Below are 23,240 nucleotides of genomic sequence, written 5' to 3' on the forward strand. Positions count from 1 at the left end.
GCGCGGCGATTGGCTGTCTTCTCGAGTTCGGGTGCGCCGCAGCGCGCTGTGGGGGCCGCCATGTCGTCGTACGGAACGCTGCGACGGAGCGCGGAGAGGCGGCGGGTCGGCGACGGAAAGGCGGGGCCGCGGGAGGCCGGGCGGCGGCGGCGGCGGCGTGCGAGCGGTCCGGCGGCACCGCCCATGGGAGCCGCCCGCCGGGAGTACGCCCCGAGGAACTCCGGCGGCCGGGCGCGGCCATCGTGCTGTACGGAGGCCGCGGGGCCCCGCCCCTCCGCCCCCGGGAAGGCAGCTCCCGATCGCCTCGGACAAGCTGGTGGTGGCCCGAGCCGCTCGTCGGGAGGCGGACGGCCGGCAGCGAGGAAGAGGCAAGCGAGCGGGGCGGGGAGCCGCCTTCCTTCGGCGGCCGCGCCGCGCGGCGGCCCCTCGGCCAAAATGGCGGCGGCCACACGGCGGCCGCCATGACGGTTGACGGCAGCGCCGTACAGAAACCCCTTCCCCAGGGCGGAGGGGCGGCGGGGTGACCTGGCTCCGCCATCTTGCTGTACGGCGGGCGGCCGGGCCGGGCCGGGCCGGGCCGGCGGGGGGGCTGGGGCGGGCCCGGCCGCGGCCGGAGATGGTGATCTGCTGCGCCGCCGCCAACTGCTCCAACCGGCAGGGCAAGGCGCTGCGCGGCGCCGTCTCCTTCCACAGGTGAGTGCGGCCCCGCAGGTGCCGGGCCGGGGGCTGACAGCGAGGCCTCGCCTCGGCCCCTCCGGGCGGCTCGGGGCCTGGGTTCCGGGCTCGCCCCGCTGCCGCGCTCACGCTCTTCTCCTCCGTCGGCAGGTTCCCTCTGAAGGACTCGAAACGCCTGATTCAGTGGCTGAAGGCTGTTCAGAGGGACAACTGGACGCCCACCAAGTACTCGTTCCTCTGCAGCGAGCACTTCACCAAGGACAGCTTCTCGCGGCGGCTGGAGGACCAGCACCGGCTGCTGAAGCCCACCGCCGTCCCCACCATCTTCCAGCTTGCGGAGAAGAAGCGCGACAACCTGGATTATGTCAGGAGCAGAAGGAAAATAGCCAGCCAGGTCCCGCTGCAGGATGGGGAGGGCCCGAGGGAAGGAGGCTGTGAGGTAGTGCAGAGGTCCTCATCCCCCGAGCAGGACCTTATGGTGATGCAAGGGACGGACGAGATGGAGGAGGTGACTCTGCAAGCGGAGATCGGGTCGATGTCTGAGGAGGAAGAGCATCTCCACGGGCAGCTGGAAGGGCCCCGGAGAAGGACGTTAGGCGATAGCTTAGTTGCGAAGCCCGGACCTCAGAAAAAGTCCGACAGATCTTCTGCGGAGGACTGTCCTAAAGGCTCCTGGATGGGGAGCTGGGTGGCGGACAGGAGCGGCATATCGGTGGACGATTTCACGCCTCCCGCCTCTGGTGCTTGCAAGTTCATCGGCTCCCTTCACTCCTACAGCTTTTCCTCTAAGCATACCAGAGAGAGGCCGTCTTTCCCAAAAGAGCAGCTAGAAAGGAAAAGGCCAAAGAGAGATGTGGAACCAAGCTGCAGTAGCAATCTCACGGGACATGATAAGACTGTAGCGGAAGACTCCCCTACTTCCTCCCTCACTGCGACCCCTCAGAAACCTTCCCAGAGTTTGTCAGCATCCCCGGCAGACCTGACCCCTCAGCCTGCTGCCGAGGCCGTGGTGGGACGGAAGGGCGACACGGATGCCAACCCCATGTCGATCAACGAGGTCATCATGTCGGCCTCGGGAGCCTGCAAGCTCATCGACTCCCTCCACTCGTACTGTTTCTCCTCCAGGCAGAGCAAAAGCCAAGTGTGCTGCTTGCGTGAACAGGTAGAGAAGAAGAACGGGGAGTTGAAACTGTTGAGGCAGAGGATCAGCCGCTCAGACAGCCAAGTCAGGAAGCTGAAGGAGAAGCTGGATGAGCTGAAGAGGATCAGTATCCCTTACTTGAACAGCCTGCTGTCCCAGGACTGTGGTCAGTATTTTCAGTGTCTTTGCGTTCAGGCAGAATTCTCAATTTCTGAACAAAAAGAGGCTCTTTAAGTTAGAGATGAAACAGATGGAGAGCAGGTTAAAGACAGGAGAAAGGTGCATTTTTGGAAAGAGAAATAGTAGCTTGGACTGGGCCAAGAGATGCAGGTAGAAGAGTTAGATGGGTTTATGGGCACGTGAGCTACTGCTCCTATCCCCAAAGCCTGTTGTTTTCCTTTTCCACATCAGTGTTGACTGTTCACTCAAAGTTATTACCACACTCTCTAAACTCCACTGCCCCAAAGTTACAGGTAGCATGTGTTGTTTTGGTGTGGTTTTCTGAGATAATGGGCAAGAAGCTAGTTGTTGGTATGGAAAACAACTCCTTTGAGGTTTTTTTTTTTAATTTGTTTTTTTGTGGATTATTTTAGTTAGTTCATTTGTTGTGTTACAGTGTATCTTTGGAGGGTGTCTGAAATATTTCAATGTATCAATGAGCTGCCACAGACAGCAGGTATCTGGGAAAGCTGTCCTAGTCTTCTCTAATGATGCAGAAGTGCTTCTGGTCTTGGATTTCACGTGCTCCACTCAGCTTTGGGATATATAAGTCAGAGGCATCAATTATGATGGTATTGTCACCATGTTGAGGACATTCTTTTTGACTGAAGTGCTGGGTTCATTTTGCTCATTCCCATCTGCAGAAGGCAGAAGTCAGGAAGCAGGGTAATAAGAGTGTGAAGAGAGAGGAATTAGTTCTCTAGCTGTTAAGAATGAATTTGAGACACCTGAAGACAGATGGAAGTTCAGTGAGGGACATGGTAGCCTAAAAATGCAGGTACAGGAGTTGGGTCAGGCCTTACCCCTTTCTATTGCAAGAAAAGTGATTTGACATAAATCTTTTGCGCACTGACAAAACTTGTACAGTGACTCTAGTTGCAAGGTATAATTCCAGAGAAAAGCTTTTGAGGATTTAATGATATTTGATGTTTGTATGGCTGCAGAGAAAACACAGGGTTACGCTGCGACAGATGTGTGACTCAGGGTCTTCCTGATGGAGCAGCCACTCGTGGCTGTCTGGGTGTGTTGGAAATGCTCATCACGGTGATTCTTCCCTCCGTGTCCTTTGTGAGGTTTCTTCTCATCTTCAGAAGCTGCGTGGCGTTAGGCATGGTTAGAAATGTGATACCAGCACAGGAAGATGTGTTCTGCAGGTCCTTGCAGCACAGCCTGCTTCCTTGCTCAACTGCAAGAAAATAAACCCTAGCAAAAGACTGAGAGGCTGATACCCAATGTTATTTTCTCCGTGTGTTTTTCATTTTCCCCAACTCACACTTTGGTTTGGGAAAAGACTGGCTTGCTTTTTTCTCCAGTGTGGGAAGTCATAGTCTCTGTATTTATGTCTTCTAGTCTATATTTTTATACAGTTTTGTTGTCAGACTACGGAAAATAACTGAATACAGTTCCAGGATTCTGTAAATATCATTCATAAATGTGCGCACAGAGATAAAAAAGGTGTCTAACCTTTTTGAAATGACTGCAGTGAGATGCTAATTGCAGGAAGAACATTCTGAGCAATGTTTTTTTCTAGGAAGCAGTAGGGTTTTGCCCTCTTTCTCGTGATAGATGTTCTTCTATATATGTGTAGAATTACATACTCAGTTTTCTAAGATGATGATCACTTCATTAAGAAGTTGACATTTTATGTTATCTATCTTGCTGTCTCTCACCAGCAAAGCTGGAGGCCGATGTGGCCAATGGCTCCTTGTGGAACCATTCTGCTGGTGACTTCTCAAAGGCTTTTGCTTTAGTTTAATCTTGGTGCACTTCTGCTTTGCCTTGTTTTTCTTGTGCTCATAGTCCTAGTTTATGGCAGTCCAAATACCTGATTAAGCGCAGCTGAGTGCTGCTGGGCAGAGTCCGCTTTATGTGCAGGCACTAAATTGTACTGTGATGCAATGCCGAGTTGAAGAAGGCTTTTTGATATTCATAAAAACTGAGGTAACAAGTATTAGCTTAATAGTAATTATAGTCTTTATTAGTAGCTACATTTCAACTGACTTAAATCATAGGATGCGTCAACGAGGTGCTGTTAACAGCCATAAACCTGAGCCTGCATCTTTTTTTTCCCTGAAGGCTTAGGGATGGGGAGTGTAAAGAGCATAGGCAATGGGGCTGATTTCGCAGGTTGCTGCTGCTGCTTCCATCCCTACAGCCCTGCTGTTGCTGCCTGACATCCAGCTGCTCACCCAAGCTGCACTCCAAGCCCACTGCACTTATCACCGAGTCTGGTCTGTGGATTTGCTGAGGCTTTTAAGGCTTTCTGATGTGCCCCAGCACTCTCAGATGGCTTACAGCTTCAAGCTACGTGTATATGAGGCCGGATGGCCACTCTTTATCTGGAAAGCTGGAGAACAGGGCACCACATGCGTGGTATGGTAGGGCAGCATTACCCAAAGGCACGAGGAGACTGCTATTGGCTGTGCCCAAGCAGCACACCAAGCTAGCTGGAAAAGCAGAGTTCTGCAGAGTGCTGCACGCAGTCCCTGCCAACTGTGCTTGGGGATCAGGCCTCAGTGTGGGTGAGTTTTGCTCACAGCGTGCCCAAGCCATCATGGTGCACGATTGTGGCATTCCCCAGCTTTTCATAGCAGGGGATCTACTGACTGGTTCTGGGGAAAGCCCAGGGCTGTTTCCTGCACAGCTTTTCTAGAGATGTCTCTGTACTAAAGTCTGAATTTGCTTGCTTTTTTGATAGGAAAATGTTTTCTTCTGCTTCATAGGCCACCTCTGATGCCTGTAGACCAATGACTGAGAAATACTTCAACAGAGCATGGCTAGGCACAGTGCACCAGGCAGAGCAAGGTCAGGTGCTCCAAAAATCAAGAGGATGTGTCAAGAGAAATTAGGGAGAGACAGAGCAAGCAAAGAACTACAGACCTGGTGTCCTGGTAAGAACATGGAGTGCAGGGCCAAGGGAGGCTGCTCTGTGCAGTGCTCCTGTTAGGCACCCGTGCCATCTACCCAGCTCTTCTCAGCTCTGCCAGCTGCATCCATTCTTGGAGCCAGGAAGGAGATATTGCTTTCACAAGATCATGTCTCCTTGACGCTGTGGAGTTTGATCTCTTTTTGAAACTACATCTCCCAGCAGGCACCAGGATAGCCTTCTTACCTCATGTTGAGATCACTTCCTTTATAGCCATCTTATCAACCAAGTGCAAAACACGATCTGGTGAGCAAAGGTGATTAGAGAGCTAGACCAAGAGATAGGAAAATAACTCAGCCCGCCATGGCCAGCAGTGGAGCAGATGCAGGTAGGATTCAATGTGACTCAAAGGTATGTATTTAACAGAGAGGCAGAGCTTTGAAAACACAGAGTTCTGAGCTGCTGTGGAGCCTGTTCCAAACTCCATGTCTCCCTTCATGAAGGTCATATTAAAGGCAGGAGAGTTTGCAAAATGGGTGCATGTGAAAAATAAGAATTTTGCTAAAAATCCACGGGAAATATTTTCTTCCAGTTTAGATTTGTTTTTCAGTATGCATACAAAACTTCACAGCAGTACAGTTGTTTCAAATACTTCCTCTGTGTGAATGAAGCATAGCTGGGGAGCTTTGGAGATGTACTTAAACATTAAACATTTGATTTCATGCACAGCTGGAGTCCTGATGCCTCTACAGCTGTAGCATTTTCCACCAAGATGGTAGTGGGTTTTGTTCATTGCAGCAAAGCTAATTCCTCAGCAACAGTAGGAAGAGATTTGGGGTGTGTGAGAATAAGAAAAATAAGTTAAGTCTAGAATGGGAAGTGCTGATGGCAACTTTTCTGCCTCGGTTACCAGGAGAAATGGATGGGAATGGCCAGGACAGAAGGCTGATCTGTAAAGTGGTTGTTACACACAGGGAGGGAGATAAAGTAAGCAAAGTGGGAGATAAGGAGTAAGAATGTGTGCACATAGGTTAAGAATGGGGCTGAATCTGTGTCAGAAGGCAACATGAGAGAGGCTGGGTGAGGCTTTTCAGCCTGCAGCTGACTGAGGTAGACATTTCACTGTAGGAATTCTGTTTCCAGGACTGAGTTGATCAGAAGAGGGCCCTTTTGCTGTCCCCATGGAGAGAAAGGAGCTTGAAAGGGGAAAAAAGACTTGTTGCTTTGCTGCTCTTCCTGTGTCCTTTTTCAGTGGAGTGGTCTGTTTTCGTTTCTATTTTTTTTCATTAGCTGTACAGCATATGTGTGTTAAGCATTTATTTCTGAAGTCAGTAGGCAATGACTCACACCAAAAAAAGCACAAATACAATAGCTTGTGACTAGGAAGCAAGGAAAATGCTAACTAAGGAAAACTTGAAAGCAAGTAAGACACACAGAGGTAAGCTTTCCTTAGGCTGTTTGGGTTTCTCATAATCGTGTGTCATTTTTAAAAAGTGTCTTCTGTGTGCCTTGTGCTGCAGGAGAAGTCTGGTGGTGGCTGCAGACACTGGAATATTTCACCACAGAAGAAGGCAGTAACACATGGGGGCTTGGTTATGAAATTAATTACTAATACAGGGCATAAGATGAGACTCTGAATGTAATCACCCCCCCAGAGCACAGCTGAGTACATAGTGCTTTGCTCTTGCTGGGGGAGAGCATCAGCAAAGTGTAAGGGGGTGCAGTGCTGGGGAGGGACAGCGGGGGTTAAAGTCTCCTTCTGTAATTAAACATGCAAAAAAAAAAAAAAAAGGGCAGAGAAGGAGGCTGCTCTTAATTAGCAGCATGTTGCTGCTGCTGATTCAAATCCAGTGAGTGACTCAGCCGAAGGGAGGACTGCAGGAGGCTGCTGGCTGCACACCCTGCACACTGAAGATGGAAGGTGCTGCATGAGATTTTCTTTTCTTTTTCCTTAAGTATCATGCAGCAAGCCCTCCCCATCCTGGGTGAGGTAGGGTGGCTGTGTCACTGGCAGCTAACTGGCTGCTCTCACTGCTGATAAAACCACATAGGGCTTTGTGCCAGTGTAGCTTTGTGTGCCAGGGATCACAGTGACTGACGCCCATGTAGCCATGGCTGGGGCATTGCTTGGTCTGGTTATCTCATGGCAGGAGACTGCGTTGTTCCTTGCTGCAGTGTCTGGGCAGCAGGCTGACCTTGTTACCATGCAGGGAGGGATTTGACTTTAACACCCCTGCAAAGGGAAGGATCCATAAGTTCAGAGGGATGGGGCAAGGCCAGAAGCTGAGACAGTGCTGTGTCTCTGAGACCTGGGCACAGCAGTCAGAGGGGAAGTGTGGCCTGAGCAGCCTCCTGGGGAAATGATATTTAGATGATCACGTTGCTTGCAGGACTTTGTTTTTGTCTTCTAAGCTGTGATCATAGCTTTTGGGTGTGGTGACAGCCTTCAGTTGGGTTTCATAGGGGAGCAGAGGTTTTATGGATGCTTCATGAAAATGTATAACCTGATAGAGCAGAGTGCCTCTGCCTCTAGTATGAGTTCACTTTCTCTTGCTGCCTCCCTGCTATTGCTTTCCCACCTTTCAGCTCCTGGCACAGGGGCTGCAAGAGATGATAAAAGGACCAAGTCTACCAACCAGAGACCGATGCCAAGGGTAAGAAGCAGCAGTGTGCAGTGTCTTTTTATATCTGAGTTTTTGCTAAAGCTCTTTCTTCCATCTGTCACTGGGATGCAGTCTCCTGAGCTGCTGCAAGGTAAGCAAGATAAACTGAAGAGCGGTATTAGCAAGCTCTCTGGTGATGAGAAGTGTCCTGGTGTTCAGCTCTGCTGCCAGCTCCTGGCCCAGGAGAGGGCAGCAGCAGCCCAGCTGCAGGCTGCCAGCCTTCCCCAAGCTTCTCTCTTCACTGCCCAGGGTTTCTAGGCCTGCAGCAAGCTCAGAAGCTAAATAATGTCTGTCTGCAGGTAACAAGTGGATGGCAAATGCTGGTTGGACGCAGCAGTGAAGCTCTCTGTGCTCTCAAATGGCCCACGCTCACAATGAAAGGGAAAAGAGATTGCAAAGAAACGGTTTAGAAGCACACTTTGTTGCAGCAGTAATTTTGGCCTTTGGTGATCAGTAATCACTGTGCTGCATGGGAAAATAACATGCTGTCAGTTGGGCTGCTGACAGTACAGGTAGAAGGGAAATGCCCTGAAGTACTGTTGGACATTTGCAGGTTGCAGTGACCCATTTGGTCAGCAGTGCTGCCTGCCCAGATCCATGGGGTGCTCTTTGCAGAGGGATGCCCTGATGCTGTAGGTTTTTAACACCTTATTTCATAGTGAGATCTCGTGTTTTCCTGTGCTGGTTTCTTTGCAAAGAACTTCAGGCTTGGACTGAGCAAACAGCTTTTTACCCACAGCATTGCCTTCCTGGGGCAACATTTCTCCTTTTAGAGCAGCCAGACAGGTAGCTTATTCCTGGATGATATCACTTGGTGTGGAAGACTCAGCCTGCCAGTACCTGCCAGTCAGCACACGAGTGGGAGGAGGCCCTGCTCCAAGTGCTTCAGTCTTATTCATCTGCATCACATAACTAACCCAGATTTTTCAGTGGGCCCCCACATCTCTATTTGTAGAGGTCTTTCCTGAGATCACGTGGGTGCCAGATCACTTTCCTTGCTTACATCTTAGGAACTGTCTACGTTGTTAGCATGACTTTCAGATGCCTGTCTCATTTGCTCCCTGTTTTATTATTCCAGCTTACAGCCCCTGAAATAAAAAACTGCTGCTTATCAAAGCTCTTCTAAAATGATTAATTAAAACAGGAGCCTCTCAACTTTGTGAAGCAGACTGTGGCTGCTTCGCAATAAATGCAAAGACCAGAGGAAGTAGTTTTTTCCTCTGCTTTATGCTTTAACTTGGGTGCTTCCTCATCTTTCAGTGCTTTACACTTAGCCTTCGTCCAGCACCTGAACAGAGTGATTTCTGAGTTTTCCCTGCTTCCTTTTGCACAACTTGTTAATCTCTTAAAAAAGAAGACAAGTAAACTTTGATCCTGAATATGCATACTGCCTGATTTTCCTCTGTAGTGAGGACTCATTTCTCTGGCCTCCAAACCAAACAGGAGCATTGGTCGCTCAGTGCTTGAGAAAAACCAGGGCAGAGCTCTGGATATGTGTCACTGATATCAGTTATCGTGTGTCCTTCTTTATCCTGGGATCACAGGCTGCTCTGTCCCAGCCTGGAGGTGGCAGGGTGCTTTCCCTTCCCTATAGGTAAGGCAAGGGCAGCCCTGAAAGCAGACCTGCTTGCCACGACTGTGCTGTATGCCCTGTGGAGCTGGGCATTCCTGATGCATCTCCAAAGTGTTTCATGTTCTCCCTCCACCAAAGCTGCCGAGCAGATCCACCAATCTTCCATCCTCATTCTTTCCACAGAGACCCCACAGCTGAACCCCGTGATGGAGCCCCTCTCCTGGATGCTGGGCACCTGGCTCTCAGACCCGCCAGGTGATGGCACCTTCCCCACCATGAAGCCATTCCAGTACCTGGAAGAAGTGCACATCTCTCACGTGGGACAGCCTATGCTCAACTTCTCGTAAGTCTGGAGGTTTGGCTGCGTTGGCAGCAACATTTGGATCACAGCAGGTGTGGCAGCAGGGAGATTTGTTCATATTTCTATTCCAGTTCCAAGTAAACAAGTTTTCATTTACCAAACAAGAGGGTGTAATGACATGTGGCTGGGTAGCCTGATTTGTTTGTTTCCCTTTAAAACTGCTGATAAATGGGTGTGCTGTTGTGACGTGCCCAGAGCTGCATGCTTGCAGACTGTGAAGATTCACCAGCCTGGAAGTACCACAGGGCTTTTCACAAGCGAGTTCACACCTCTGTTGTTGATGTGTACCCATACAGGGTCACCGTGACAGGGGCATAGTGTGCAGTTCATGTGGCCTGCCAGTCCTGAGGGTTATGTGCACCCTGAACTGCCCCATCCTGGACTCAGCCATCGCTGTTGTTTGGGCAGGTTCAGCACCTGTCTTTGAAAGGTCTGCTATCCTTCTACATTAATGTGGTGTGCTCCAGGTGCATGTGTTAGGCAGAAGATGTGCAGTCCCTCTGACCAGAGAAGACACTGTTCTTGTTGCCAGCAGCAGCTGTTTAATTAGAAATGAATCCTCAGGTAATAATGTTATCCTAGAACTGCTATCACTCTGCTTTTCAAGCTGCCACTTACGGATATGAATGAAGGCGCTGTGCTGTGGCTCCTGGGTTTGTTTGCTTAAAACTGGTCCTCAATCTTCTCCTTAAAAAAAAAAAAACTGGAGGAAAATTAAATAAAACATTCAACAAGCAGGATGCTGGGCAGACAGCCTAACTGTATGGTGGCAAGTAATTGTTCAGGCATTGAAAACTGCTTTAGTTCAGTTCCTTCGCACTTGGAGTCTCAATAATCTCAGCATGATGCACAGCTCCATAGGCTGCACTAGCTGCAGAGCACAGCTGGGCTGCCAGGCCAGCCCTCAGCATGGATGCAGCCTGATGCAGCAGCTCTGAGCTTGCCTCTGCCTCCTTCTCACAAGAGGGTGAGGAGATGGAAATGGAAAGTCAAATGATGTGAAAAGAGAGAGGTGAGTCTGGAATATGTGAGCCATAATACATCAGTGGAGTAGTCCAATGTATTATGCAGCTATCAGTGAGTTTAAGTTGCTGTTTAATTCAGTCCCCTGTGTAGATTCAGGAGTGCTAATGTAATTTATGATCATGTGTAATAATACATAAATAACACCCGTGATATCGATGACCAAGTGTGCAGCTGTAAGGCATCCTGAAGATGCCTAAATAGGCATCTGAGCTGATTTATTTTGCTCTTCTTTTTGAGGTGGGGAAGAAATAAGTGTGCAGTGTTACTGCCAGTGGCAAGTAATGTGCAAGGAAGAAAAAGATTGCCAGATTTAAAAGCTTAATAAAGGTGATATTGCAAGGCTAGATGTTTATTTGAGAGAAGGAAGGTTTTGAGATGGAATATGCCTTCAGCATCAGTGCTGTGTCTTACTGTAACCCAAGGGAGTTTCTGAGCTAGCTTTTAGAGAAAATCTGAAGCCTGAACTTAAATAACAGGTTCCACTTATTTGGGACCTAGATGTGTGTGTGGAGGGGCTGTCCTCTTACACACTCACATTTTCCTACCATGAAGCATGGTCGGCCTCTTACAAATAACACTGGCTTTTGTGGTTAAATGCTATGTGGTTTCCTCTAAGATGAAACCAGGCCAAAGCCTGTATTTTCAGTGCAGCAGTACAGCAGCTTTGGTATTCTGATCTCCCCTCAGATTCAATGCCTTCCATCCGGACACCAGGAAACCAATGCATCGAGAATGTGGATTCATCCGCCTCAAGCCTGACACTAATAAGGTGGCCTTCATCAGCGCCCAGAACACAGGTACTGCCTCTCTGGGGAACGGGGGGGCCTTGTCCTGCTGTGCCTTTCATCACTCTTCCTCTTTAGCAGTTTCTTGTCATTTATTTTCACTGTGGGTTCAGCACCTCCATCCTGCTATTAATGAGCACCACGTTGCTGGGTCTGGTTTAGCCCAGCCAGCAAGGCTTTATGGCTGTCTCAGTCAGGAAGAGACCACAAATCCAAATATCACACGTGCATGAGATGAGGGGTACCCTTTCCTAAAATGGTATGCTGATATTTGCAGACACAGATTTTGAAAACAAAGGAACCCTTTGATTCATGCCAGGAGTTGCAATCTCAGCCTTAATGATGGGCAGTTATAAGGGGCCAGTGGCATTCTTGTTGCCTTTGTGGCATCCAGGTCTTTTTGTGCAGAGAGAAAGGAGGAACATGTACAGATGAGTTACATCATTCCCACTCTTTCCATGAGCTCTTAAACTAGGAGAATTTCCCACTGTTTGGAACTAGTGCCTCACTGTGCACTTACAGGGACCAAATGAGAGACAGAACTACATCTACACTGTTGTAAGTGAAGAAATTTCAAACCCTGCTGATGCTTAAATTTGGATCTAAGACCACAGAGCAGGTGCTGAATGGAAAATTGCCAGTTGCAATGTGATACTCATCCCACAGTGTGAGAGTAAGTCTGGCTGGGGCTTCCAAGTAGCGTTATGTTTCTGAGGTTGCATGGATTTGCAGTTGCTGATATGTGCTAGGTCAAGGAAAAACGTTCTTTGTCTATGTAGCCTAATAATTGTGACATTTTGTTAATTAACCTTTGTATTTATGACTTTGCTTTCTCATTAGGTCTTGTGGAGGTGGAGGAAGGGGAGGTGAATGGTCAAGAGCTGTCTATAGCTTCTCACTCCATAGCCAGGATCTCCTTTGCCAAGAAGCCCCATGTAGAGCAGGTGAGTTCACGCTCGGTCAGCAATTCAAATCATAATGTTAGCCCAGGGGGTGTCTGTTTGAGAGGACAGGTTGATTAACACGCTTTAATTACAGATTGCCTCGGGTGCTCTTGGAAATATTGCACAGCATCCTTGCTTATCTTCTCTCTGAGTTTTCAGAAGCCATTTCATAGATTACAAGATGAAAAGGGATCACTGAGATAAGAACTGCCATGCTGAGTCAGAGCAGCCAGCCACAGCCCTGTCTCCACCATGGCAGCAGCAGGTTCTTATGGAAGAAAATAGGAAAGTCTTGTCTAAACAGCAGCACTGAGCCCACAGGAAAGGGCTTCTCTTTACAGAGGCAGCCATGGATCAGTCCACTCTGCAGATACAGATCCCTGCCACACTGCCCTGCCTGATCACATGTCCTTTCCAAGTCTGCCTTCCACAGCTGTGGGACACAGAGCACCCTGTGTCTGTTCTGATAGTCATCATGGATTTCCTCCTTTGCTGTTTGGTTTTCAGTCATGAGATCAGAACAATTTGCATATGCACCATTTCTTATTGCTACTGATAACGGGTCAAACCAGGCTGTTCAGCAATCTTTAATTTGTCTGTTCCTGTTTCAGGAAGCAGCCAGGGCAAGCTGAGGGTAGGTTGATAAGGACAAGGTGGTCTTAAAAGAGCAGGAGCACCAGCTGTGTGTTTGGCAGGCACGGGCTGCTGAAATGGAAGGGGATGTGTTACTGCTGGCATTGGGCACATGTTGCATGTGTAGAAACAGATGTGTTAATGGGGCAGGATGCTGGTTTAGAGCACGCAGATTGTCAGCAGCTCATGGATGTGCCCTTGAGTCACCTTCATGGGAAATGAACATGCCTGTGAAAGCCTCCTTTCCCTTCCACGTCTTCAAGACCAGCTGAAATTCTGGAGCAGCGGAGATCCTGGTGTCTTCCTGCTGGCCTTCCACTGCTGTGTGGATCACCCTGGTGGTGATGTGAACGTGGCTCTTTGGAAAGGCCGTTGGTTTTTTAGCTGTTAAGGTGAAAGGGAGCTGGGTCAGAGCAGGGATGTGTACACTTCAGTATATCCACTTGGCAGAAGCCTTATGGTGAGGCAGCTATTGTTAGAGAAATGCTCTGTGAATCCATGGGGTGCTTTTTGACCACACTGTGCTCCTAACGATCTTTACTTTCTTCTTTCTTGCAGAAATTTCTAAATGGGGCTGGTTTAATTAACTGCCAGTTAATCATACTTGCAGGTCATCCTGCTGTCCCTAAGAGCTGGGCAGATGGAGCAGTACTCTTAAGTATTATTTTGAACCAACCATTTACATACAATGGCCCCACTTCTCTTCCTTATTAAATAGACACCTAAGAGCAGACTTACAACATGTGCTAAACCCAGATCTGAACACAGCCTGAGCAGCTTGGAAGTCGCTGATATCTGGGTTCGGGCTTCTGCTTGCACAGCTCCTCAGCTTTGTAGCTCCACAGGGTAACCACAGGTTGATTCTGGGGAGGTTTAGTGCAGTAGGAACAGTGCAAGGAGGAATGGGGAAGGCATTGCTGGTTGTTGGCCTGTCTGTAGGAGGGGGTGGCTGTAATGGTGCCAGGCAGTGTAACGCAGAGGTCTGCTGCTTGGCTGTCCCACAAAACACTTCACTGAGAGCAGCCATCGCTCAAGCAGAAAACTTTTAGTGGGGAATGCAGTTTGCTTGATTAATGAGATATTTCTTTTCTTATCCCTTTCTCAGATTACCAGAAAATTCCGTCTCAATTCCGATGGGAAGCTAGAACAAACAGTCTCCATGGCGACCACTACACAGCCCATGACACAGCACCTCCACATCACCTACAAGAAGGTGACACCCTGATGCCAGGAGGGCCAGGGTGAGGAGCTGGGCAATGTGCCCCGGGAGCAGCAGTGGCTCGGGGATGTAGGATGGTGAAGGCTGGAGCTGGGTACCTGCGCTCAGCCCCGGCCGTGCAGAGCTGCCCATGCTGGTGAGAATGTTAGCGGATGTTCCTGTAATGGTATATATAAAAAAATAATAATAATAATAAAAGCTTTTATTTTTATGGCTGTGTTTTTGGGTGTGATTGCTGAGTGGTCTTTGAGGCTGTCTGCTCTGCAAATGGGGCCTTTGGATACTTAGAAACATGGAATCGTTAAGGTTGGAAGAGATTGATGTTTGTTTGTCAGTATGCTTCAGGGGTAGAAAGGGCGATGGATTCAACCTTCTGCTTCCTTGGTTATTGTCTGACTGTGCCACAGAAGCAGCAGGATTAGGAATAGATTTGCATTATAGGGATCAACTGTGAGACCTCCAGCTCCTGCCTAATGAAATTCAGCTCACGTATTCACACACCTCTTACTGTGTGACAGAGCTGGAGCGGGACCAAGAACGAGCAGAGCTGGATGATCTTCAAGGTTCCTTCCAACCTAAGCCACTCTATGATTCTATGACTCGCTCCTCCATGGACTTTGAAGGCTGTTGGGTCAGGTCCTGCAGGAATCCTGTTTCTCACATAGGGTGATACAGGCCCAGAGGCCAACACCAGACCTCCGGCTTCTGTGCAGGATGCTGCAAGAGTACAGGTGAAGACGTTGAGTCACTGAGCAGCAAAACAAGCTCTAAACAGTGGGGACTGGGAGGTGAAAGAAGGGGTTCCGCAGAGCTTGTGGTGCAGGAGATAGTTGTAGGGGTGGGTAAGGATGAGAGGGGGATTTATCTTGAGTAAAAATCTGTGATTTGGTATATGCGATGGGTGAATTTTGTCTTTTCAGATAGATCTAAATTCAGGGTGCCTGCTGTTCCCACCTGAAGGATTTTAAATGGGAGCTCTGTGGAAGGCTTGGGGATTGCAGTGCCCTTCTAATGGCTGCTCCTATTCTGTGTGTCTGGTTTGCACCTGTAGCTTCCTTACAAGCCAAGGCCAAATTGTTGTGTGACTGTACGGGTCCTGGTGGATACCAAGGTGGGCAGCGGGGTGCTCAAGCTTGCTTCTGTCCATCTTTGGTCCCTGAGCTCCCCAGCTCCATCTCTGCTGTGCCTGGGCTGGTGGCAGTGGTGCCCTCGGAGTGTTCTCCTGCTGGGGGGCCGGAGGCCGGCTCTGTAATGGATCCTCACCAGGTGGTTACCGTTTAGAGGCTTTGATCTCCTGCTGCTTGATTTTTTTTTCCAACCCCTCGATTGAATTTCTCTCGTGTAACCGAGCTCCACTGATATATTCTGGCCATATATAATGGATGGAGGTTGAGTGAGGAAACAAAAACAGCGCTGAATATCGGGAGCAGCCATGCGGCTCCTGCAGTCGGACCCCCTCCCTGCCACTGCCCCACAGCTGTGTGCAGTTGGGCACAGGGTGCCTGCACTCACATCCAGCCCTGACCCGTCGTTGGATTGTGCATCGCTTGACCTGGAGGTTGGTGCAGTGGATACGTCAGGACGGTGGGTGCCAGGCTCCATCCCTCCTCCATCACCACACCTTCCTATTGATCCTAAAGCCCGTCAAGGCTGTGCCAGCACTGCTGTATCGGCCGCATCTTTGGCTCCTGCAAGGCGGGTGGTGAGCCGGCGGCTGATGCCGGCCAGCACATTTGCTTCACTAATGAGGCTCCTTCTTTTCAAGGGCTTTGAGATAACAACCCGTGGTGTGAACAGCAGCACTAGGATCCAGTTGCTTGTTTTTTGCCCAGGACGGGGTGTGGGTAGCACAGTGTTCCTGGCTCCATGTTCCTGGGGGGCCGCTGTGTCCCCTATTCCCCCTGGCTCCATGCAGGTGAGAAGCACCACGCTCTGCTGGAGGGGCACCCTTGGATGAGCCTGCACCACTGAGCTCCATCTCCTGCTGCAGCTCTGTGACTACTGCCTGTGGCAGTGAGCCCTGAGGTGAGTGAGTGCTGGGAGAGGGGTTGGGGAAAATGAAGGGCTGGCAGTGGAGGGGGGCACAGCCCCACGTGGCTATGGATAGGAGGGGTCCTGTCTCCGTGGGCATCGTGGGTGTCCCCCAGGATGTCCACCCACACAGACCCTCTGTGCCCTGGGGCAGCTGCTGTCCCTGCAGTTCAGCCCGAGGCAGGCATGGGAACACTGCCCAAGCAGATCAGAAAAGTGTCTGCAGCGGGGCCACTGTTGGGCAGGCGAGAAGGGAGCCAGGAAAGGTCTTGCCCAGCCCCCTGTGCCTCGGCCGTATGCAGGGTCAGGTTGGGTTGCAAAGCCTGGACATGCAGAAATGCAGGGCTGCTGCTGGGGTGGGACTGTGCTGCTCTGCAAAGAGCCCTCCTGAGCACAGCAGTGCTGTGTGCCATCGCAGCTACCCCAGGCCCAGGTCCCCTTCTCTGCCCTCCCCAGGGCTGCCAGTGAAGGTGTCTGTTGTGCCCAGGAGCAGAGCACCCAGCCAGGGCCATGCTGCAGTGTGGGGTGCAGGAGCTGCAGGTCATCCCTGCGGGTAGATAGGCACCAGGAGTGCAGGGCTGTGTCAACAGATGCGCTCACAGCTTTTCCTGGTTCTCCTCATCTAGCTGTAAGTGCTTTGCCTAGGATAAATGTCTGAACGCATTTCTCTGCCCTCACACCTGTGCTGGTTCTGTGTCCCTCCCAGCAGAGCAGGGATGCAGACTCCTCTTCCATCCCACAACACGTCCTCGTGCTCCTGTCCCCACAAGGTCCCAGACCCGAGGGTGATGCAGCCCAAGGAGCCACCGCTGCCTGAGCTGAAGCTCCGCCGACCCGTACAGCGGGGCAGGATCCCGGCGCCCTTCATGGACCCGGTACGTCACCGCACCGCTCCGCCATCCCGCGCTCGTGTCCCTGCCCTTCCCCTTTGCACCAGGCAGGCCCGGGGGAACCGTGCTGCTGCACAGGGCACGGCGGCAGAGCCGGCAGCACCCTGGAAAGACCCCCACGGCACCACCACCACGGTGGACCCTCTGGACGTGGACGCCTTGGTGCCCACGCACGATGAGCGGGGCCGCGCCATCCCTGAGTGGAAGCGGCAGGTGATGGTGCGGCGGCTGCGGGCACGGCTGGCGGATGAGGCGCCCACGTGTGATCAGGTAGGGCCGGGCTGTGGGTGGGACACAGCTGGGTCCCGTGGTCGCTGCATCCTGATGGCTTCCTGCCACAGGAGCCGGGCGCCTGGCGTTTCTCACCGTCCCATGAGGCCGTGCTGGGGCCCTTTGGTGAGCTGCTAACCGAGGCCGACCTCCAGCAGCTGGAGCGGGCGGTGGAGAGCCTGCGGCTGCGGCGCCGAGGAGAGGCCTACCAGGACGAGCTGCAGCGCCTGGCCCAAGAGCTGCGCGCCTTGCTGCCCTCCCCACTGCTCAGCATCACTGTCCACAGCCCTCCTCCCGCCCCAGGGCAGCCCTTGCCGCTCTGGTGTGGCCGCCTGGCCGGCGTGGTGGGCAGCCTGGAAGCGCTGTTGGCCAAGGCCGAGGGGTTTCGTGGCAGCCCCACGCCCGCCCTGCCGCCCGCCCCGCTCCCCGCAGCCCCGCGGACGCCATCAGGCAGTGTGGCACAGCGGGAGATCCGGCAGTGCGGGGTGAGCGTGAGCAGCCTGCGCGGGGCCTTCGAGCGGCATGGCGGCGGGGAGAGCGAGACCGCAGCGGTGGTGGAGGCCGCCAGCGACTCGGGGATCAGCTGCGAAGAAGCGCTGTCAGAAGGCAGCGGCTCACCGGTGCCCGAGTCGGCCGGGCTGCGCAAGGAGCGCATCGTGCTGCTCTTCCTCAGCCATTGGAAGCGCTCGGCCGGGGGCCTCAACGCTTGGGCTGCGGCCTGCCGGGCGCTGCAGGCCCAGAGGGAGAGAGCGGGCGCTCCGGGTGAGGAGCAGGCGGGCAGGAGGGGCCGCCTGTCGCGGCAGTGCAGCGCCATCCAGCAGCTCCTGGGCAGCTGGAGGGACGTGGCCGCCTGCCCCCCGCCACCGCTGCCCCCCACCGCGGGCGGCCCCCGCGCCCCGCTGTCCCCTGAGCAGTTCGTGCGGCGCGCGGACGGGACGCCGGCCGACTACGACAGCCTGACGCTGGAGCTCTTCATGCTGGGCTACTTTCGCATCCTGGAGCGGGAGCTGCCCCCTGAGGAGCGCCGCGGCCGCCACCTGCTCTGCTTCGAGGTGTTCGACCACCTGGGCCGGCACGGCTGGGACACAGCGCGCGCCTTCCACCGCGCCGTCACCGATGAGATCGCGGCCGGCCGGCGGGGCTGGGGGGACGGCTTCGAGGACATCAAGGAGCGCTTCTTCGGCACTGCCAAGGGCTCGGCCTGGAGAGCGGGGGGAGCGGGGGGCAGCCCCCCGCAGAGCGCGTCCCGCCACGGGCGCAGCAGCCAGGAGGAGATCTGCAGGTGCATCGACCGCAGCTTCGCCTTCTGGAAGGAGAAGGAGGCCGAGATCTTCAGCTTCGAGGAGTGACGCCTCATGACGCCCGTGGATGCCCTCTGTGCTTCTCCAAGGGCCTCAATAAAAGCGTTTCAGTTTTGTCTCAAAAAAAAACTTCGGGATGTTTTGCAGTGATGGAGGATGCCCTGCTGAGTGCCCCGGCGCCGTGGAGGCCCGGCTGCTCGGTGCCGGCTGCGCTGTGTCTGCTGCCACCCGCTGCGCTCCACCTCGGGGCTGAGATACGAGCCTATATTTAACAGCCGGCCCCAGGCAGGGGAATGGGATGCAGCAATGTGCTTGAACAGCCCGGGGGTCTTTCTTGCCCCTCCTGGGCACACGCAGCAGCACGGTGCTCTCAGGATCCTGGAGGGGTGATTTCCCCTTCCGCACCCTTGGGTGCCCCGTGGTGGCAGCAGGCAGCTCTGCTCCAGCGGTGCCTTTAAGAGCACCGTCCCCGCCCCGGCTAAAAATACCCCCCCAGCTCAGCCCCCGCCACCACCTCGCGTGTCCCTCCCGTGCCCTGCCATTGCCCTCCCTGCTGCATGGGACACGGCGCGCTCTGAGCGGGGCACAGCCCAGGTAGGAGTGGGGTGGGCATGGGACTTGGCAGGGCTGGAGGCTGAGCACTACGGGGGTGGGGTAGGGGGATGAGTTTGACCCTTTCCTGTGGGCACCCACACATCCACCCCATACATGGGATGCTCAGGCTGAGCCGTGCCAAGGGGGGGGGTCATCTCCATGTGCACCACTTTGGTGTGTCAGGGTGAACGATTCAAGCGTTGGGGGCTGAATGTGACCCCAGTCCTAAAACCACCCTCCTGGATCACTGCAACCCCTCCCAGAAATACGCGGCAGCTCCAGGAAGGCAGCTCAGCCCTATGGCTGCGGGTGGGGAAGGCGCAGCCGCCAGGCGGTGAGGGCAGGGGGGCTGCGGGGATCCTGAAATCCCTTCCTCAGCCCCAGCTGGTGCCGTACATCACACGGGCAGTGCAAGGAAGGACCCGTCATTACCACCTCCCAGCAGGGACAGCCTCGCCACGCTCAGCCCGGGCTCCTTCCCGCGGTGGGGACCTGCGGCCGCCCCAGCCACCAAACCCAGCACCATGGTGCGTAACGTGGATGACTTTGACTTCTGCTTGCCGTCGCACGCGCAGGGCGTGCTGGAGGGGCTGCAGCGGCTGCGTGCCCACCCCAAGCTGTCGGACGTGACACTGCTGGCGGGCGGGCGGGAGTTCCCCTGCCACCGCGGCGTGCTGGCGCTCTGCAGCCACTACTTCCACGCCATGTTCTCTGGGGACTTCGCCGAGAGCATCGCGGCACGTGTGGAGCTGAAGGAGGTGGACCCCGGCGCGCTGGAGACGCTGCTGGACTTCGCCTACACGGGGAAGGTGACCATCAACCAGGGCAACGTGGAGGGGCTGATGCGCACCTCCAGCCAGCTGCACTTCCCCACCATCCAGCAGGTGTGCAGCCGCTACCTGCGGCAGCAGATGGACGCCACCAACTGCCTGGGGATCTGTGAGTTTGGCGAGAGCCACGGCTGCCCCGAGGTGTCCTCCAAGGCCTGGTCCTTTTTGCAGGAGAACTTTGAGGCTGTTTCTCAGCAGGAGGAGTTCCTCCAGCTCTCCAAGGAGAGGTTGGCCGTCTACCTCTCCAACGAGCAGCTGCAGGTGCAGGAGGAGCAGAGCGTGGCCGAAGCCGTGCTGCGCTGGGTGCGCTACGACCCGGGGCAGAGGGCCCAGTTCCTGCCTGAGCTGCTGGAGCTGGCCCGCCTGGTCTCGCTGCCTGACCACTACCTGCAGAACCTGCTCGCCACCGAACCCCTCGTCCGTGACTCAGCCGCCAGCCAGGCTTTGGTGGCCCGCTCCCGTGCCATGCTCGGTGCCACCGGCACTGTCCCCATGCCACCAAAGGCAGCCCCACCACAGAAACTGGAGGAGGTGCTGGTGGTGGTGGGTGGGCGCGTGCTGGAGGAGAGCGAGGATGAGGAGGGGGGGCTGGAAACGCCGGCCACCCCCAGGAACTTCGCCTTCTACAACCCCAAAACGCGTAAGTGCTCACCACAGTGTGCTCATCATCCCCCAGCTCCTCCCACATGGGATAAGATGGAGAAAAGCAGCTCCTAAACCATCTGGTATCTTGGGGACACAGGGTGAAGGAAGAATGAAATAGGGCTGGTGCAAAGGTGTCACCCTGAGCTGCTGTCCCCACCCCTGATGGTGCAGGTGGGATGTCCCCAGCCCACACACAGGGTGACAGCGTGGCTCTGCTGCCTTGCAGGGCGGTGGATGGCTCTGCCCGACTTCCCTGACTACAACAAGTGGGGCTTCTCTCTGGTAGCGCTGAACAATGATGTTTATGTCACTGGTAGGTGCTGGGCTGGGGGTCAGCATCGTCCCAGGGACTGGGGACCCCTATCTGAGCAGAAGCTGACTTTGGGTCCTGACCTGTTCCTGTAGGTGGTTCCCGAGGGTCCCGGAATGACACGTGGTCAACAACGCAGGCCTGGCGCTTCTGCCCCAAGGATGGTGTGTGGACAGCCATCACCTCCATGCTGCGAGCGCGGACCAACCACACCAGCGCAGTCCTCAACGGCGAGATCTACGTCCTCGGGGGTAAGGTGATGCTGGGGGGACAGGTGGGTGGTTGTGACACGGCACAGAGGGCTGCAGCATGCTACTGCCCTGCAGGGACGACGGTGGAGGTGGTGGAGGTGGAGCGCTATGACCCCTACAACCAGAGCTGGGCAGCCATCAGCCCAGCCCTCAAATATGTCAGCAACTTCGCCGCCGCCGGCTGCCTGGGCAAGCTGTACCTGGTGGGCTCCTGTGCTGTCAAGTACAACGCGCTCACCCTGCAGTGCTACAACCCTGTGCGAGGTAAGCACCCACCAAACCGCAGTGCCATCCCCAGTGGTGCTCTATAGCAAACCCCTGGGTTGTGTCACTGCCTTGGGTGGGCAGCATGGGTGCCAATTTATCTCCTTTTAACCCCCTCTGAATACCCGGGGCTGCTCCCTGCCTGCCCACTGACAGCTGTCCCTTGCAGATGCATGGAGTGTGATCACATCCCCATTCATCCCCAAGTACCTCTCGGCCCCACGCTGCGCCACGCTGCACGGCCTCATCTACCTCATCGGGGACAACACCAAGAAGGTGCACGTCTACGACCCCGAGGCCAACATCTGGCAGAAGGTAGTGCATGCTCCAGGAGCACAGCATCCGCATGGAGTTACGGCTTTAAGCAGAGATCACCCTCGCTTTCCCAATGCCACCAGCATGAAACCCCTGCACATTCCCCCAAGCACTCCATCCCCACAGCACACTGTATGAGCCCAAAGCACGGATGCTGCTAAAGCTTCGGTGCACCGTGGGACCGCAACACTTGCCCTTCCCCTGGTGCAGGTGCAGCTCCTGCACACTCTGCATGAGAACGGCGGGATGGTGCCGCTGGGAGATCGGCTCTTCGTCACCGGCGGCCACTGGAAGGGCATGGATGGGGATTACCGGGTGGAGATGGAGGTGTACGACTGTGCCAAGGACCGCTGGGTGCGGGAGGGCTCGCTGCCCTGCCTCTGGCTCTTCCACAGCTCCTCCTCCATCTTCATGGACACCTCCAAGTGGACTGAGGCTTTCCCAGGGGACCAGGGGTGGTAGCAAAGCTGACAGCAGTGGCCCAGGTGCTGGTAGGCTCAGCCCCAGCCAGACAGGGAGCTGCTTGCATTCCCTCACATCTCACTGCCACCCCATCTCCCTAACCCTACCATAGACACCAGCACCTCAGCTTTTTTTTTAAATTAAAAAAAAAAATGCTTTTCTTACTCTCTGAAATCCCAAAGCTTTTGGGGTATTTCAAAGTTGCTTGTTCTTCCACCAGCCCCCTTTCCCCGTGGCTTTGGGATCTAGAGTGCCAGGGGAAGCAGGGCAAACCTCCCCAGTGCTGAAGCTGCTCAGCGTCAGCTTCCCCTTGCACAGCAACACAGCATGCACAAGACTAAGCTCCCCAAGGACATGGTCCCACACTGGTGACACAGCTGGCACTTTGTCAGCCCTTTCCTAGCTCTGATACCCACAGGCCCAGGTCGGGCTGAGCACGAAGCCACACCTGCTCCGAGGCCAATGCAGCCTCCAGCACTCTGCTCTTGGGATGCTGGTATTGTTTGATCAAGTTGTTCCATAGTGCTATTGTCATGTTTGACTCATTAAACGTGCACAACAAGGAGCTCTGTGGCCTGCCTGTGTGTCAGGGTGGGGGATCCCCATGTTGCTCAGGGCCACATACAGGGCTGGTGAGGCCCACCCTGCCTCGGAGCACGATCTCTGCTGCTCTCCCAGGGCCACTTGGAGCACTTCACGCTCCAGAACCAAAGGATTTCCTTCCCAGCACCAGAATGTAGGAAACACAGAGCCCAATCAGGAGCTCCCACTGAACCCCTGGTGCTTGGAGCTCCTTCTAGGCATCATACAAAGCTCGAGGAAACGAACAGCAAAGCTGCAACATTTGAACAGGTGGCAGTTTGTGCACAAAGATGCCTGCTCTCACCAACACCTCTACCAAATGGATTTATTTGGTTTGTCGGGACATTCAAGGGGGTGAGGGTTAACAGGACACAAAACTCCCCCAACGAG

The 23,240-nt window shown here is 53.9% G+C and overlaps 3 protein-coding genes across 7 annotated transcripts; all 3 read left to right on the plus strand.

Annotated features, from left to right (window-relative positions):
• The first annotated feature begins 31 nt into the window (after positions 1-31).
• On the plus strand, positions 32-14,316 carry THAP4 (THAP domain containing 4). 2 transcript variants are annotated; one of them, XM_090147074.1, is made up of 6 exons: positions 32-368; positions 826-1,982; positions 9,321-9,480; positions 11,212-11,321; positions 12,150-12,253; positions 13,992-14,316. In XM_090147074.1, exons 1-6 carry the CDS (start codon positions 61-63, stop codon positions 14,109-14,111), a joined length of 1,959 nt encoding a protein of 652 aa, XP_090003200.1. In that variant the 5' UTR covers positions 32-60; the 3' UTR covers positions 14,112-14,316. The 2 variants fall into 2 exon arrangements, with proteins under 2 accessions (XP_090003200.1, XP_031452365.1); XM_031596505.2 differs by lacking the exon at positions 32-368 and adding an exon at positions 428-693.
• A 942-nt stretch (positions 14,317-15,258) lies between these two features.
• On the plus strand, positions 15,259-18,880 carry ESPNL (espin like). The gene is made up of 2 exons (XM_090147081.1): positions 15,259-17,296; positions 17,368-18,880. Exons 1-2 carry the CDS (start codon positions 16,787-16,789, stop codon positions 18,643-18,645), a joined length of 1,788 nt encoding a protein of 595 aa, XP_090003207.1. The 5' UTR covers positions 15,259-16,786; the 3' UTR covers positions 18,646-18,880.
• A 218-nt stretch (positions 18,881-19,098) lies between these two features.
• On the plus strand, positions 19,099-23,207 carry KLHL30 (kelch like family member 30). 4 transcript variants are annotated; one of them, XM_090147077.1, is made up of 7 exons: positions 19,099-19,191; positions 19,570-20,661; positions 20,893-20,979; positions 21,072-21,227; positions 21,303-21,491; positions 21,661-21,806; positions 22,017-23,207. In XM_090147077.1, the coding sequence occupies exons 2-7, from the start codon at positions 19,716-19,718 to the stop codon at positions 22,266-22,268; spliced, it is 1,776 nt and encodes a 591-aa protein (XP_090003203.1). In that variant the 5' UTR covers positions 19,099-19,191; positions 19,570-19,715; the 3' UTR covers positions 22,269-23,207. The 4 variants fall into 4 exon arrangements, with proteins under 4 accessions (XP_090003203.1, XP_090003204.1, XP_090003205.1 ...); XM_090147078.1 differs by having other exon boundaries at positions 19,169-19,197; positions 19,634-20,661; XM_090147076.1 differs by lacking the exon at positions 19,099-19,191 and adding an exon at positions 19,231-19,525 and having other exon boundaries at positions 19,634-20,661.
• The last annotated feature ends 33 nt before the right edge of the window (positions 23,208-23,240 follow it).

The sequence above is a fragment of the Phasianus colchicus genome, chromosome 10 (assembly GCF_987193195.1).
Source record: "Phasianus colchicus chromosome 10, bPhaCol1.hap1.1, whole genome shotgun sequence".
NCBI classification, from domain to species: domain Eukaryota; kingdom Metazoa; phylum Chordata; class Aves; order Galliformes; family Phasianidae; genus Phasianus; species Phasianus colchicus.

Excerpts from the sequence above, each read along its gene's own strand:
- THAP4 (XM_090147074.1), top strand. The coding sequence starts at position 61 with ATGTCGTCGTACGGAACGCTGCGACGGAGCGCGGAGAGGCGGCGGGTC. Across the intron at positions 369-825 it reads CGGCCGGCAGCGAGGAAGAG|GTTCCCTCTGAAGGACTCGA; the intron begins GCAAGCGAGCGG and ends CTCCGTCGGCAG. Across the intron at positions 11,322-12,149 it reads CATCAGCGCCCAGAACACAG|GTCTTGTGGAGGTGGAGGAA; the intron begins GTACTGCCTCTC and ends CTTTCTCATTAG.
- ESPNL (XM_090147081.1), top strand. The coding sequence starts at position 16,787 with ATGTCTGAACGCATTTCTCTGCCCTCACACCTGTGCTGGTTCTGTGTC. Across the intron at positions 17,297-17,367 it reads AGGCGCCCACGTGTGATCAG|GAGCCGGGCGCCTGGCGTTT; the intron begins GTAGGGCCGGGC and ends TTCCTGCCACAG.
- KLHL30 (XM_090147076.1), top strand. The coding sequence starts at position 19,491 with ATGGCTGCGGGTGGGGAAGGCGCAGCCGCCAGGCG. Across the intron at positions 20,662-20,892 it reads CTTCTACAACCCCAAAACGC|GGCGGTGGATGGCTCTGCCC; the intron begins GTAAGTGCTCAC and ends GCTGCCTTGCAG. Across the intron at positions 21,807-22,016 it reads AGGCCAACATCTGGCAGAAG|GTGCAGCTCCTGCACACTCT; the intron begins GTAGTGCATGCT and ends CCCCTGGTGCAG.